Source organism: Ixodes scapularis, unplaced genomic scaffold (assembly GCF_016920785.2).
Source record: "Ixodes scapularis isolate PalLabHiFi unplaced genomic scaffold, ASM1692078v2 PGA_scaffold9__187_contigs__length_104089568, whole genome shotgun sequence".
NCBI classification, from domain to species: Eukaryota; Metazoa; Arthropoda; class Arachnida; order Ixodida; family Ixodidae; genus Ixodes; species Ixodes scapularis.
In genome coordinates, this window is record NW_024609884.1 from 38,111,204 (window position 1) to 38,128,579 (window position 17,376).

Below are 17,376 nucleotides of genomic sequence, written 5' to 3' on the forward strand. Positions count from 1 at the left end.
TTTTTTTTTCGCCACCCACCGCTCTTTTATTCGTTACTACTCGGCATGTCATCGTAACTTTAGGCTGTATTTTTTTTTTTCGTCTATTCGCTTACTCGGTTGACTAGTTTTCGGTATGTAGACCACTTCTTCTGTCCGGCCCGTGCGCCGTTCGGCCTCCCGTTTTTACGGGCTTCTGCGGTGTGATTTGCACCGGGTTTGTGGCAGCCTAACGAACTGTCTTATTTTTAGTTAGTATCGCCGGCGGAAAAAAACATTGTTGCCAGAAACTTTTTTTTTTCTGCGTTTTACCTTTTTTTGGTGTTATTAATCTCAACACGCCCCCCCCCCCCCCCCCCCCCCGGTTCTTTTTTTTTTTTTTTCTTTTTGTATTCCTACCCCCAAATAAAAGGCGTCTAACATGACGAGGGCAAGGACAAGGGGGGAATGTCAGTGACCCCGGAAGCAACGGCTGCGTAAATGTTTTCGCGTTATCTTTTATTATTTCATTTTCGTCTCACGCGTATTTTTAACCGAATGATGAAAGATATAAAAAATAAAAACGCGTGTTCTGTAACCCAACGAAGTTTGAGAAAGTGAAAAGTTTTTGTTTGGCAGCGCGCTAGAGTTACGCTTTGCCCGGTTCGACTGCAGGGGTGAGCGTGTCGCGTATGATGTGCATTGTCGGCCGTGGCGTGTGTCGCCTTTTGTCGCGTTTACGGCACGCGCCGCCACTCGCATCCTCGGGTTTCTCCGGGTTTTGTCCGTCGTGTACCGCGTCGAGCGATCGCGCCGACGTCCATCTCTCTTTGTCCGCACCCGTATTGGCAGCGTGCAAGGAGTGAACCAAAATGATGCATAGGACACGTCTCATTGGTGCGTTCTGTGTATAGTCATCGGCTCCGTCTCACATTTGTGTAACAATTTATAGGCATAACGCATAGGAGAATGTTTCTGCACCGACCGTGTACGCTGATAAGTTGTTAGTTTGTTTTTGTTAGCTATGTCGTTGAAACCAAGTTTATTCATTTGCGTCTGGGTACTTTTGTACCTGTTAGCTCGAACAAGCGATCGCCGGTCTTTTCTGTTTGTTTGTTTTTTTAATCGAGAGTCTGTCATCAAAACAAATAGAGGAATGGAAAATGTTCATTTGGGGCACTAAGCTCAACGGTAAAGTTTCGTGCGCACCTATCTTCTCCAAGTATAAAAGACGAAAAAGAGCCGATGTCGTGTTCGCGATAACAGTATCGCGGAGTGTACATTTCGATCTGAACGCATAGGTTTCGTTGTGAGCGATTAGTAATTGCATTTATTTCTAGACACTCCACCACAAACTCAATCTTCACGTATAAGAGCTCAAGCAAAAAAGAACTGAAAAGGTTTTATTTTTATAGCCGGTGTTATCCGTGCCTAGAGTTACTTCATAAATGAATCCAATCTATTACGAGCGTGTCGCTTCGTGCGATTCCTTATCGAGAGAATATTTAGCGTGGTACAAGACCTTTTGCGCAAACAAACATAATCACTTTGATCAGTTTCTCTTTTTTTTTTATTGTTTGATTTTTTTTTTTTTTTTTTTGTATCTTGCGTATTTTTTATATAATCATCGTTATCGCCTTTGGAAAACAAAATCTGCCGGAAAACGTTTTCTTTGGCAAAAGCCGTTTACTTCAGTCCCTTAATGAACCTGTGATGTTCTCCCGCCGGAGGGATATAGCGGCGTCGTGGATACTCTTCCTTTATCTCCAGTTTCTTGTTTTCTCGTGTTTGGCCGTGTTTGGGAGGTGGGTGAAATGACGTTGGTTTCGTTCGCGCCGTTCAGTTTGTCGGTCGCTCTGAAAATTCTTGCTCGGTTTCAGCTTGCCAAGACTAAGAAGCTTTTTGCACTTAAATGGTGCGCCGTCTGCTATTATATTTTTTTTTCAACCCTGAGATTTGACGCTCACGTTACAAGAGTGGTTCAGTCGGCCTTGCGCACGTTAGGTGCCGTCTCTCGCATAACGAAGGAATTCAAAAGCCCGTCCGCTTTTTTTTCACGCTGTACTGTTCCTTAGTTAGATCCCAACTAGAGTACGCCTCGGTTGTTTGGAACGGCATTTCCAAAACTAACAGTTTATCTGTGAAGCAAGTCCAAAACAAATTTATTTCTATCTTTGAATATAGTTACCTTAAAAAAAGGTGATCCTTGTGTCTAACTCGCAACTCGTCAACTTGTTGAGCCTGCAGCAGCGTCAGGTGCAGGCAGATCTGATGTTTTTGTTTAAAACCCTGCAAGGCTCGATTAACTCTCCTTCTGTCCGGAGAGAGCCTTAGAGTTCCACGTGTGCCTACACGGCTTCAATCATCTTTTTATATAGCTGGACATTTTAGCCACTTAAACCCGATCCGAAGATCGGCTGAGTCTTATAAGCGCTACTCTGGTACAATTGATATTTCTAACTCACGCGGGAGCAAGTTCGGAAATGCTGTTCGAAACTTCCTCTTGCAAGAAAAGGGCTGATCAGTTGAAGCGTTGATGTTTGTCAGTATGATATCCAAATATTTGCTTTTTGCTCTCACACCTGGGGATGTCTCTGTTTTGTGCTTTTGACTTCCCGTGTTGATTTAACTGTCTTTCATACCTTTTAATGTTTTTATTCTCAGACTGGTGAACTACGTTCTCCTTCTGCACTCGTGTGTATGTGTGTGTTTTTGCTCATTTTTTTTAAGTGTGCCTGCACTAAGACCGATTGGTTGTTCCTGGACACTTTAATAAACATTGATTGAGTGATTATTATTATTATTATTCATTTCCATCCAGTGTGCCCGTGTCAAGACCGCAAGGTTGTTCCTGGGCACTGTAATAGGCATTGGTTGGTTGATCATTATTAATATTATTATTAACCATTTTTAGATCTTGTTGAGCGCACTTCTATTCTTGATAATCACAGTAAATATCTAGATATCTATTTCTCAAATACCGGCAATGTACCCATGGCTCGCCACATCGGGCTTCTAATGGTTCCTGAGGATATCTATCACCTTGCACGTGACGTCCTGCTTTTCTTTTTCTACAATTAATTGGTTTCGGTTTGTCGGAGTTTTTTATATTCCTTGATGGTGTGGAAAATAGCCGTGGTTTCTTCAGCCCTAAAGTCACGGAATAGTAGTGATATTCTTAACTATGTACCTATTCATCTTGCCTCTTCATTTTTGAAACTCTTTGAAATGGCCAGACGTCAATTCTTGTCTTCCAGGTTTATAAACCTAACCGTACTAAATCAAGATGACTTTATGACCGGCAGGTCGATGACCACAAAATTCGTAACTTTTATGCTCACTGCATCGTGATAGTTTATAACAGGTCAGCTAGACGTTTTCGACTGACCTGAACAAGGCCTTCGACGTGGTTAATCACATAATCCTCCTATCCAAGCTACCCGCCTGCGGAAAATGTGGCTGGATGTATGATTTGGTTAAAAGATAGTTGCCAAAGGGCAACTATCTTTTGTTTTTGTTAATGACATTGCCTCTTGTTTTTACGAAACAAGCTGTCGCGTTCCTCGGGGTGTTAGGCTTCCTTCTGTTCGGGATTTGTGTAAACGATACCTCTCCTCATCGTGTTATTTCGAATTATTTCAAAACAGGTAAAGACATATAATACACTTTTTGTCTCTAGTTTTCATTATGAACTCTTGTGGCGTATAAGTGACTTGGAACGTCTTGGAGTTAGCTTCGACTTGAGCATGAGATTCGAGAGTCACGTAACCAAGGTTGACAACCCGTTTCTGCGCACGCTTGTGTCGCGTGTCGTGCGACAAAAGAGTTCACCGACTTTGTGCGTTTCTGACGTTGTACGGTTCATTAACCAGGTCCCAATTTAGGTATGCCTCTGTTGTGCGGATTGGAATTTCTGAGAAGAATTCACTGCGACTGCAACGTGCTCAAAGAAAAATTATCTCCTTTGAGCGTCGCTGCTTTGAATATGATTACATTGTACGAACTATAAAGCTGCTTAGGAACTTGTGAACTCACCTAACCTGCACCAGCGTTGGAAGAAAGCGAGTGTTATTACTTTTTTTAATGCTGTACGACATCTCAAATTCAAACAGCATATTGTCTGAAAGTTTTAGGTTTCCAGAGACACGACCTCAATCATCTTATATATATATATATATATATATATATATATATATATATATATATATATATATATATATATAATACACATTTTTGGAAGTTTTTGTTGTCAGTTCAGTCCTATCCTTAAACCGGCTGAATATTATAATCGTCACCATGAACAGCTTGATATTTTAACTCTTAGAGCGATATTTGGATATCTATATTCGAAACTTGTTCATTGCAGCAGGGCGCAGAACTAGTAAAACATACTTATTTTTTTTTTTTTTTACGCTTATTTTTTTTTTTTTTTTTTTTTTTTAGCTGCTGATACATTCCTTTCAATCTGGACTTGTTACTGCGTTCGCTACATTCGGCCGTGCCTCGGTTTTGAGCTGCTCTTTGATTTTGTGTGCCAGAATAGCGTTCTGAGCATCTTATTCTGTTCAGTGTCAGAGCCTTGTGGACTCCGTTCTCCCTTTCTATTTGTTGGTTTTCTATTCATTTTAATTAACTACGGGAGCAAAAAGGCTGTGTGGTTGTTCCTGGACGCTATAATAGAGACTGAATGGTTGAGTGATCGATTAATAATATTATTATTACTATTATCATAATCACTGCTATCATCATCAAAGCGATCTTGACTTGATCCGGTTTGCGGAATTCTAATAACATTCGAGTCGCCCTTGGTGATTTTCAGGCAATTCCCTGGTGTGGATTGGGATGGACTGGAGTCTGCAAAGAATAGGTGAAATTATTGTTGACAAAATATGAAAGTTCTTCTCATACAATATTACTGACCGCTATCCATCTTCTGTATGGCGCATTCGGTGTCCGTTGCTGCGACACAAGCGTGATGGTGCTGACAGGGCGCTCGCCGGGAAATACTTCAACACGGAGTAAATTTTACAACAAGATAGAATTCGGCAAAACACTACAGCACAGTGTGTTTTAGTTTTCCGGATTCTTGAGAATCACATACTGTGTTCGATAAGCATCCCATACCCGTAGCTTTCAAATTCTCAGTTTTCATGTCCGTTCCACTTCAAGTCGCCGAGCATAACCCCAATTGCCACCTCACAACCAATTCTCCCAATCAGTCCTAATAAAAAAAAAACTATGAGCGATAACACTAGGCAAGGTCTGCGAGGGCTGTCAAGACGATAATAAATTCCTATAATCGAAACTTTGCTGGCAGGAGGTATACTTGGTTTCTCAAAACGTGAGTCAAATCGTTACTGCGAAAAGTACGCATCGCGCAGGAAACAAAGGTAAATGTGGTATTGGTCTCTGCCCACGGGCACATTTGAGAATATTAACAACGCTCGGTGTAATTAGTTTATTAATTACTTTCGAACATTTAACTTTTTATTTCGTGAATTTGTAGGTATGATTTCAGTTAGAAACTTGCTGAGGATCATCGAAAACACTAAATCAACTTCCAGGAAGACAGAAGCCAAGTAATGCACTTTACTGCGTTCCGACAAAACGCTCAATTTGCACGCGTTTTCTTAGGTTTGTTTTCCTATCGGACCGCATCTTTGCGACAACGGTCCTGCAATACACCCCCCCCCCCCCCCCCCCCTCCGTGGCCGAGGCCCAGGCGCTCAACGCACCCTGCTCCACACTTCCTTCCCTCCTATGAGGGAGGTAAGGTGGTGGCTGCGTGCCTTTGTTACAGGGGGACCGCTGGCGAAGAGCTGCGCACCAATAGGAATCCGAATCTTAGAAACGCGTCCAAATTGAGCGTTCTTTTAGGAACACGGTCAAATGCCTGTACGTGCCTTCTATGTTTCTAATATAAGTTTATTTAGCGTTTTTTTGGTGATCCTCAGCAATTTTCTAATTGGAATCATACCTATAGGTTCACTAATTAAAAGGTTAATTAATGAACTAATTATGAAGAGCGTTAATCATTTTCCCAAATGTGCCTTTTGGCAGAGACCACTACAACATTAACCTTTTTTTGCCTGTGCGATGCATACCTTTCGCACGAACGATTTCACTCGCGTTTTGAGAAACACCATGCCTAGAAGATGTCGGTGGAGGTACATGTCCTTTCCGTTTGTTACTCTGTCAGCAACGCTTCGGAGCTCCTTTCAGATTAGATGTCTACTCATACATCGATCCCTGTGGATCGATACAGGCGACCACGTGGTCCTAACCTTACTATGAAGCCTCCTCGGAAAAATTTGCATGTTGAATGCGAGACGGAGCAACGCACAACGCGTGTTCTTGGAGACGAGAGGGAGCAAGGCGGCAGCAGGTCGTGATTACGACTGTACATGTCAAGAACCCCCCTGGAGAGACGCTTTCTGGGCTAAATGCTCGGGCCTTGCCAGGGGCCCGCGATACAGCAAGGGCGCATTGAGTAACGACGCTAATATAAGCGAACGACCGCTACCAACTCGGGATTTATGGGAGAGCGGCAGTTTCGACTCAGAGTAGGCGAGCGCGTACTTCGGCGGGTAAGCGAAACTAATAATAAAAACAAAAAAGTTCAAAGAAAACGAAAAACATTGTGTGCGCCTCATTTGCAAAAGTGCAGAACCCCACCCTTCGGTGAAGTACTCTTTCTAGCTGTGGCTTTCAAGTATGTCTTAAAAAATATTTAAAAAATGTTTTTGTTAAGCTTTTTGTTTTTTAGAGCACGCTTTAAATTATTAATTGCACATTCTGCGTTGTTTCGCATTTGCTTGAGTTCATAGAAAGATCATAGCGTTGACTTCAGAATCAAAACGAAAATGCTTCAAATCGTTATAATTAATAAGTTACATTTTTTTTTTCTTTCAATGCTAGATTTGTGTTTGCTAGGGCAAACGCAAGGCACCTAATACGGGTAGGTGACATCAGAATACCAAGAAACGGTTCCCTCGATTATCTCAATGTAGCGTCATGCCATGGTGTCTGACCGTGTCTGCACTCAGGCGTCGGTTTCAGTCTGAGTGCTCCAGTCGATTTCTCAGACTTTTAGGGACAAATCATCGAGTAGGTTGGACCTCACGCACAACAAGGCGCCTGATCGAGAGACCGCTGAACCCGAAGAGATAGCAAACTCGTCGCTCATTTCACCCGCTTCAGATTTACGGTGTTTCGACACCAAGGGGCTGGTAATATCGTAAACCAAAACATGACCCGATCCCTTAACCACGTGTCTTTTCTTTATACCTCTCATAATCATTTGTCGCAAATTTTGGCGACTCTTCGGTTCCCGACGTGACAGCGTGAGACATCACTTCATACTGATATCATCTCTCAGGTCACTCATCACTGCCGCCTGGTTCTGTTGTTCCAGTTCACTTGTTTGGAGTTAATTCCGAATTTGTAAACAGCTAGGTAGCTTCGATAATGCATTGTTCCCATGCATCGCATTTAAATGCTTATGTGTAATCCTTCCTAAAGTTGTTTTAGACCAAAACAAATATCGATATTTGGATGTCGAGCCCTTTTAAAGTGACACAGTGTCAGTGTAGTTCGCTAAAAGCAAGTCACCTATACTTGTTTTCACCTCAAGATCCATGGTAAAAAAAAACAAAAGTCCGGCTCCTCGCGGAGCATTACTAGTTTCCCACTTTATGTAGATAATTAAGTTGTATGTAGGTGAATTTTAGATTCGATGCATGTGTTATCTTATCAAGATGTACACGTTTCGAACACCAAAAGCATCGCTTCTTCTTCCGACGACCAAATTCTTTAAGAATTACTTCGCGCGGCGTACGAACAATGCGTAAGGCGTCCTTTTTTCTTGAGGTGAAAACGAGTATAAGTAATTTTAAAAAAAATAACCTTTAAAAAAAAACATTTTTCGAACGGCGGCTTACATTTCAGCTGCCATTCATCGAGATGCACCTTGCGGGCACCCTAACCTGCGTTGCAAATCACCGAAAGAGGAGAGAAAGGGTTCTGGTAGCCGAGTGCGCTAGATCCACAATAAGGCTATCGTAGGCCGGAAAACCCTGACTAATAGCCGCGAAAGGGGAAACATGGGGCGACGGGGACCTCTCTCGAAGCCCCAACAATAGACTCCAAACCCTTTCTCCACAGGAAGGGATTGTACTCCCCAAACGGGGGTGAGCGCAAATAGGGGAAAAAAAGGGGTAACTCCCGACCGGCAGGTACAAGCGAGGATCGTGGTGAGCCCAATGTGGATGGGGTTATAATGTGCTACACGGGTCTTTGGATTGCCCTAAGATAGGGCGCCCGACGCGAGCGAGCACACTATTATGGGCCTTCGATTTAACGGGGTGGCTTTCTTTGGGGGATCGAAGGCCTGCGGTGTGCTGCACGCCGCCAGCCCGCAAGGGTTTCGTGGCAGTGAATTTTCGGAAGATCCGTATCGCCTTTTGCTGCTGCTACGCACGTGCTGGGGAGGGGGTGGCAATTGAGACGTAGCTTCCTGCCTTCGATCGTGCAACGAAGAGGAATATGAAAATAAGTCCTGCTGTTCATTTTTCTTCGACCCATTAGTTGCAAGAATGATATTTACAACAGTACGCGACACCTATTTTCTTTGTTGTCTGTTTATGGTGTTGTACTATAATAAAGGCTGAGATGATTAACAGGTCACTAAATTATTGGGTAAATTCTTGTGTTCTAAAAATCACACGAACCACGACTTCGCATAATTTTATAATACTAAAAGCAACTTTCAGGGTGATTAGTATGGAGGATACGAAGGAATGTGAATACGTCCAACCTAAACTAAGAGGTCACACACAAAGTTTTTTCGGCGAAGCTTGGGCTAGTCATATCAAGCGCTGTAGTGCTCACAGCATTAAGAGTCAAATTTCTAACAAACTTTTTTTACCGTTGTAGCGGAAAAGGTTTAGATCACGTTTGTTTTCTTTGTTGTTGTTGTTGTTTTTTTGTTTGTTTGTTTTTTTAAGACAGATGTGCTAAAGGAAAATGTTAATTTCTTATGTAAAAACGCCAGGTCGATGAAGTCGCTAATCTTAAGATTGCATTGACGCAGTACGTTGGAAATTTAAGAATCAATCCGTGTTTTTAGACAAAGAAGCTTCTGAAGCTGTAACGCCCGAGAAAGCGAAAGGGCTGTTCAGTGAGAATGGAACATCGTAGTGTCCCGACCATTTCAACAAGCTAGCTGTTGTTCGGTGCCGCAGTTGGTTTGTCAGTGGAGAGTCATCAGAACTCATTTCTGTTAGCTTGAGATGCGACCGACATTGATTGTCATTAATTTCTTTTCACAGTGGTACCACGTGGACCTGAGCCGCATCGAGAACGAGGATGTGCGGTCCCGGTTCGTGCAGTGCGAGCTGGACGGCGACACGCAAGCTTTCCTCGATAGGAGCACCGAAAAGTCTGGCTGGCTTGGCACACAAATTTTACACGCCGTGGTCAGACTGTTTCTCGGCTGGTTCATCACCAAGACCTCGCTTAATGGGTAAGTACGTTCTTGCTATCCCCTTTCTAGCATCACTCCTGAAAGTATCTTGAAGCTTCTTTGTCTTTAATTTTGCTATGGACCGATGGTGGCCCCGAATAATGTTATGTCACTTATAGAAAGGTTGGCTCAGCGCGATAGCAGCCGGAGAAGCAGCGAACTATATAGAGCGCAGCACGCGGCACTGTGTTTTCTGACTGACGCCTAAGATCGATATTTGTCTGATCAATGCCATTTAGTTTGTTTCTACCGGTCTCGCCTCCGGCGAGTCTGGATGTGTGCATCGCCGCGCTTGACATTCGCGCTACTCAAGCTGCTGACACCACCAGTTTATGCATGACAGTGTGCTCTGTCGGTACACCGGCTCTCATTGGCGGAAATCAGAAGGGATCTCATCTCAGTTACGCGGCGGACCTTTCATTCAAGATCCCGCACGAGTAGTACAATCCGTTAAGTAGTCAGTATAATAAATTTGCTTGTATTCAATTAAATTTTCCGGGCTAACTATGCAGTAAACGACCTTCTGAAGAGTTTACCACGTGTCTATACTTTCGCGCGAAGACAGCTAAAAGATCCGTGTACGAGGTAGAGTCCTCTTCAATTTGGCCAAAGAACACAATCTTGGTCAGCATTTGCCCGACCATTTCTTGACGATTAATAGGAGACTGTATCGACCGCTGCATAAGATTGAGAAATGCACCGCGCCGCTTCGTACGTTCGCAAACGCGGCGGATGATGAGACGGCAAAGCCCTGTTTTCGCACACCCGACTTTGCGCCCGCTGCAAGGGTGGTAACTTGAGCGCATCACCGCGCTTTCCACGCGCTCCTAATCTTTGCTCAAATTTGCTTATTAATACACCTGTTACACGGGCACACTTAACCGCGGTTAACTCAGCTTAACTGCTGTTACGCGGCACCACCAAGTGAAGAGCGCGTGCGCACTGCTTTGACGGGTGCTCAAGATGCTCAAGCGCACGTTCGCCCGTAGCTTTGACTGCATAGCCGCAGAATGTTGTCGGCAAAGTTGTGCCCTAACTGTGGCTTTGCGTAACTGCAGTTAAGTGTGCCCGTGTATTAGTGGTTTTCAATGACGCTCATCAAGTTTCCAATTAAAACAGCATGTTTGTTTTTAGTAAATGAAAGAGTAATTAACAAATATTCATCAATTATTTTCTTTTAGTGACAATTGGCCCCCTTAAGAAGCCTCCAAAAATTATTGTTTAATTTTTTTTTTTTATAACAGTCGGGTTGGGACACGCGTGTCGGGAAATAAATTTTACGCGAACGTCAGCAGCGAGAACTCACCCGCTCGCGACCACGTGACCACGTGCTGGCGCCGCGCGATCATCATGGCGAAAAGAAGGAAGTGCCAACGTGCTCGTCTCTGCTCGTCCGGGTCCGGCCGTCCCCGTCCGTTGTCTGGCGGCTCCTCGCGGTAACAAATAGAGCTGACGGTTTTGTTGACCTCGAATCGATGGCGCCTCTGAAACTCCGTATTATAAGAGTTTTGTCGATGATACCATGTTTCTGACGGATTTATATTTATGTTGGAACGACAAGATTTATAGAAAAATTGCCTTTTATCGAGCAAAGTGTTGCACAAAGTGTTGCACAACGTGCAATTTGTTTTTTGCGCGTTTTTATTTGACGTCACGCCAGGTTGTTCGCATGGCCGCCGCTCGCAGCTGCAGATAGGAAAATATTATAATTTTTGCCTCGCGATTACGCGGCGAAATCGCAGCATTTCGAAGGAAGGAGATGTGTTTTCTCTTCTTTGTAAAAAGATACACAGTGTCAAAAGTAGAAGATGCAAATGCTTTCGACGTCACAATCGTTGCGCAGCTCGTTTATTTATGTCCTCCTGAACTTGACACGATAGATGCGATCAGGCTGTGAATTATTTGGAAGTGTGGCTATGTTAACAGTAATCCTGGTACTGAGAGTTGGTAGGTCTGCTTTTTTTAATTAAGCAAGTTTGCAGCTGGAGCCAAACTATTATGTTCCTCAAGAAAATTAATCTTATCGATAATATAGTAAGGGTGCAGGCGAGCTGGTGATTGTTAACCATGTTGAATAACCTGAGACTGGGGCAGAAGTGAACAAATAAGTCGAAGGAACAGAAAAGGACAGGAATCGTGCTGTCCTTTTCTGTTCCTTCGACTTATATGTTCACTTCTGCCCCAGTCTCAGGTTATTCAACATGGTTAATCTTAGCTCTTTTCTATGTACGTTTTCCAGTGTATTGATGTTCGTTTTTGTGTACGCGTCTGAAATTACACTGCTTATTTTACGTCAGGAAGCACAAAGCGTGTCGTATACGCTAACAGTTTAGTATCAGGAACTGCTTGTGGTACATTCCCCTTAGCAGTCATTGTTTTTTTTAATGGATTTATCTATAACATCACTAATACGTTTACCCTCTTTTATATGTTTTGTTACATTTAGATCTAAATAAGTATATTCGGCAACCCGAAGCAGTCTGGCTGCCTGTGGCGTGCAGAAAGAGACGGTTGCTATTTATGAGTGATATACATAATTACTATTTTATCTTGGCTAAGTAAAATTGGCCAGTCTTATGTATACGGATATTTCCTGAAGGCTATTTTTTAAAAAAGGTGATTAGTGGGACGTTTGATTTAATAATGCGAAATCCCATCGTCGACAGACACATTCACATGGATGTTAACAGCTATATCAATGATAAATATCAAGAAAAGCTTTAGCACCCCGGATTCTACATTTGGTATGCGATGTCCACTTTGGTTAAACAAGTGTTATGAACTTGAAACTGAAGTAGAGCGAATTGATGCAGGTAAACAGATCGTCTCTTTTCCTTTTCTAAACGTAGTGTTTTAATTACTCTGCACATACACAGGCCGACCTGAATCTGCCATTTTATCTATCACAGACCGTCTTCTGAAGTTTGCCACAAACCGGCGTGAAAATTGCTTCATAGTGAGGATGCGATCCTTCAGGTTTTTACTGCTTCGTCGGCCTCAGTTGTCGTGTCCCCATTAGCGCTTGGCCTACCAAGAATCGGGGCTGGTTTGATGTTCACCAGAGCGGGGTAATCTGGGGCCGGGGCCTTAGCTCAGATGACCCCATAGAACTCAACGACCGGAGCTCCGAGGGCTTCTCGAGAAGTGTAGGCTAAGGCTTCTGACGCGATTAAAAAGAAAACAATAAAGGCAAGTTGGCGTTGTTAAGAACGTTCGCCTTCGATCCCGCTGGAAAAAAAAAAAAACTCACCTGAGGAACGCGAAGGAACGTTACAGATTTTCTAGAGAGGACACCAAAGACATACAGAATCCGCCATCCTTTGTCATTTAAGAGATGTTGGTATCGGGGAAACACTACAAACGAACAAATGTGACGAAAGTCTGTTCGCGTATTGCTTTGCCCACTTGGGGTTTGTCGCTCCTTTTTTTTTTCTATTTCACGATTGTTGTTGTTTTTGTTGTTTTTTACATTGTAGTAGATTTTATTCTATGGCCCCGAGAATAGCCAGCGGGCTAAAAGCATTAAAACATTTATTTAAAACTCCCCGCGCTGTCTGCAATTGCGGAACGCACCTTGAAAAGTGGAACATTGATGACATAATGCTTCATTCATTACTGAATCCCAAAGCACAAAACGTAAGATAATCATCCAGGCGTAATGTGATTTTGAGTGTTTTTTTTTTGTTGTTGTTGTTGTTTTTTTTATTTACACTGTGCTGCGCACTGCTGGCGTCGCCTCTACTCTTGTTCGTTGTTAAAAAAACAAAATAACAATGTTTTTTGGTTTTTTTTTTTTACAATGTTTCTTATTATACTCCGTCATCTCACCCGCCTTTGCTTTTTCTCTTTTGAAAAATGCAAATAAATGACTTTTATGCCGACCATGCCCATTTTCGAAAGGAACGTTTCAACGTACTACTATAGACTATCGAAGTTTCCGTGGGAATTTCACCACAGCCATACTTAGAAAATGTAATTTGTTGGCGGGCCTTTCTGTGTCGAGATTTGTGTTTGTGTGTGTGTGTGTGTGTTTTGACTTTTATATCTTTTTTATGTATCCTATATTTTTATTGTGTCATGGCGGAAGTGGGGTCGTATCAAAACTGGTGCCACAGGTTGTCTACCTCTTGCACCGCGCCAAATTTCATTGTCAAGTTCAAGGCCTCGAAATGCACGCTGTCTTTCCTATTCTTTTTTTTTTTTTTTTCTTTTCCCCATCGATTTGATTTTTTTTTTTTTTGGGGGGGGGGGGGGGCACAAAGGGGGTCTTACTTTCCTTTAAACCTACAATTTTATTGGCGTTTGGAACTCGTCTCATGCAGTTGTTTTTCGTTTTTTGTTTTCTTGTTTCTGTCTCCTCCTCCTCGGCGGCTCCTTTCCCTGTTCGGAAGCGTTTTGAAAGGCGGAAGAAAGGAATGTTCCAAAGCGGGGTGCCACCACCGGCATCACCAACGATTATAACACACACTCACAAGCACACGCACACACAAACACACGCACGCACGCACGCACACACAGACGCATACACACACACACACACACACATGCACTCAAAAGAAGGAGATGTAACAACTCAAAACAACAAGCGCTGGAGTAACGAAAAAAAAAAAGGTACAAAGAAAAAATATCGGAACCTGCTCCCCTGGATTTCTCTTTTCCAACAATGCCAGCCCAACGTGCGTCTGACGGAGACTGCACCTTCTCAGGTGGCGCTGTTGCTGGCTTGACAGAGTGGTTGCCGGGTTGCCGTTTGTTCCGCTTCCCCGTCTTGAGCGGCGGCTGCCGAGGGGAGACACACCGAGACGGAACAACTGCCAACGCCGACGGCAGCGCCTTCCGCCGATGTGCGCTCACAATGTCGACAGTGTGTTATTAGGAGCGCCGTTCTCTGGGAGTGTGTCAGTGATCGAATCCAATCATATTACGAAATCGGTAGAAATGGTTTTAGGATGTTCTCGGTTTGTGAGGTTTGTCACAGGCTTGCACGCTGCGACGGGAGTTCCGCACTTCGCGTGTTGCTGAGGCCGCTTTCTTTGTGCTCAAACGTATTTATTGCTTTTTGCTCGTAAGGATACATCGTGCCTTAGGAATGGATGGTTGGCGAACATCGCTCCCCTTGTTATTTCTACATGCCTAGGCTAACGCTTAGCGTCGGCTACGTAGAAGGCTTTCGAGGGAGGGAGAGAGAGATAGGTAGAGAAATTAAAACAGTTTTCCAGGCGCTGGAGGGAACAAGAGATGTAATTCAGAAGCCTTACCAATCGTTTCAAAGTTGTGATTTTCTTTCTGTTTTTTAGGTGTGGAAGCACGTAGTAGGCAAACAAAATATTTCGCAATTTTCTTGTTTAGTGTTGTTAGGGTTTTGTGCATTTATTGCGAGCTAACATTTCTTTGCTCACTGTCGGATTCCAAAAATACGTATATCTCTTTTTTTTGTGTATTGAGTGTTTGGTTTAAAAAGGAGTATGTGTTTTTAGAAGCATATTCGAGAGATTGTTGTTTTACTTTCGTCATCTCATTCTTTTTCCCTTCGCGCATAGGTTCGGATGTGTAAAATTGTCAACTTTTCTCATGGAACCAACAAAATATTTGAAATTTAAGTGAGACGAGTACCTGAGATACATAAAATCAAACCACATTTTTTATCTACTTTTTTGCGGTAGTATAAAAAATTATTCCGGCTACCGTCTAGCCAAGAAGAGCGTTCGATCAGCATCATCCACAACGGCAGAAACCTCCCGCAGTCCTTTTCCGTGCCCCACAATCGGCACACACCGCATGCGCTATACTACACAGAACCATTACCATAAAGAAGGATAAAACAGGAAACAAAGCACCCCCCCCCCCCCTTTTTTTTCCGGGGCCTGCCCTTCCCAAAAAAAGAAAAGAAGGGAAAAAACAGGCTGTGGGCAGAAGTGCGGCGTGGTTCCCACCGGCGGTGGCGCAGAAAGGAGCAAATGGCCAGGCTTGTTTCTGACCCCTCTGGTTTGCTCGGAGCGGGGCGGCGTTCTTTGGCGACACTTTTCTTTCTGGGTCGTCGTCCCTCCTGGCTGACCATGATTCATGGAGCTCGGACCCGGGATGTATACACGCGGCGCTGTCGTTTGTCTCGCTTCAACAGGGCCGTCCTCCGCGCGTCCAAACTGTTGTCGAGCTGCCGCCGTGGCCTGCCCTCTTCTCGGTCCTTTTCCTCTGCTAGCATCTGCTGGCCTCAGCTCTCGGCCTTGTTGCGTGACGTTACGGATGTTGGGCTGACGTATCGACGTGGCTAGCTGTTGCTTCAACCGAAGCTCTGCCGAGGCCCATGGGACAGCCTGCGGCGAAACGAAGCGGTGCATTTGTTAGTTTTCCGGGTGCGTCGCTAGCAAAAGGTAGTTTATTGTCGTAGGAAAAAGAAAAAAAAAATTTCCTACGCGACTTGGTGGTCACTTGTTAGGTAATCCCGGTCGTTTCGTTTGAAGATTCGAAACGGGTGCTTTGCCCGCGTTAGCGTTTTGGTTATTGTATTTTGTTGAAATCGGAGGACAAAGAAGTTGTAACTCTAACATCGCAAAAGAAAATCATCGGGTTTATTTTTATTTGTGCCCCGTGTATAATTTAGATAGCACACACAGAGGGGCGGACACAGTGTCAATGTAGCTGGCCCGACGTGTGGCGAGTCCCAGCAAAACAAAAACTAATTTTTCTTCACCGGTTAAAAAAAAAAAAATTCCTTTCCATATCCTGGCACGGCTTATTTTGATCACCTCGTTACTTAGGGAGCTCTGCAGTGTTGCATACTCTGCGTAACCTATTAAGTGTACGATTCTGAGAAATCGGTAAACTAATTCGCGCGAATTAGCTCGCATAGATTACAGTGATACGCTTTGCTGCGACGGTTGACGATTCAGAGTATACTTTCTGCTGAGTGGCATCACATTCTTTATATTTCGCCTGCTCCTACTTTACGCGTTTCCGCGAGGTTTGTAGACATGCACAAGGTGCGCGCGGTGTCTTATGAGCAGTGCGAAAATCACCGTTGCCACCCTCCGAAGCTCCTAAAACCTCGTCTAGAAGCAGCATACGCGTGCGCACCGATCTCCTCCAGCCTATAATAATCCTCCTCCTCGACCAACTTAACTCAGTGACGTCACGCGTCTGCGGTGGCGCTGCTGTCGGTACTGCGCATGCGCAGACGCTTCACTCCTCCTGAATTTGGTTTCTGCGCACGCGCGGTGCCCACACCTAGTGTGGGCAAAGTGGGCTCCTTTGGAAACGTCGTCTTGGTGTATAAACGCTCCGGACGCCCGCGAAAAGCCTTCTTCGAGATTGGCAGCACACCCTGGCCTTTTCGTGCGGCGACCGTTCGTGTGTTACAGCCTTAGTTACGGCTAGCGAGTCCCTCATGGTACATGGTTTACACCTTGACATAATTTCTCTCGCCCTCGACACTGCGAAGGCACGGTTCGCGCAAACACGGCAGCGACACTGTTTTTTTTGTTTTGTTTTTTTTCTCATTTTGTTTGAAAGTATTGACGAGTAGCGAACTTTACCGCTTAGGTTGGTGCCCCAGCCAATGGGAACATTCCGCCAGAATAGTGGCTGACAACCGAAGAAACACAGGGCTTATCGAGTCCCCAGCGTCTGACCCTTCGCAGTATCAGGCGTTCTTATCGGCGCGCTTGTCAGCATTAGCCGATAAGAAGGCCGGAGGGCAAATCCCAAGGTAAGATGCGTCAACACAGAGCGTCGCTCTGTGTTGCTGCCGATGTCTTAGAGCTGTGTTTAACGTTGTTGCATTCTATGAGAAATACGGGAGCGACCGCAATCGATTGGTCGCGTTAAGTGTGTCGCGCTCCGTACAATGGCTTATCCTAAGATATTTTTTTTTCTCGATCTCTCGCTCGTTAAGCATG

At 44.1% G+C, this 17,376-nt stretch overlaps 1 protein-coding gene across 1 annotated transcript in view; it reads left to right on the forward strand.

Annotated features, from left to right (window-relative positions):
• Positions 1-17,376, forward strand: part of LOC120849614 (protein-L-histidine N-pros-methyltransferase) — a 237,961-nt gene that overhangs the window by 48,322 nt on the left and 172,263 nt on the right. The window contains exon 3 of the mRNA XM_042287528.1: positions 9,288-9,481. Within this exon, the coding sequence (XP_042143462.1) occupies positions 9,288-9,481 (194 nt within the window). The remainder of the gene's footprint in view (positions 1-9,287; positions 9,482-17,376) is intronic.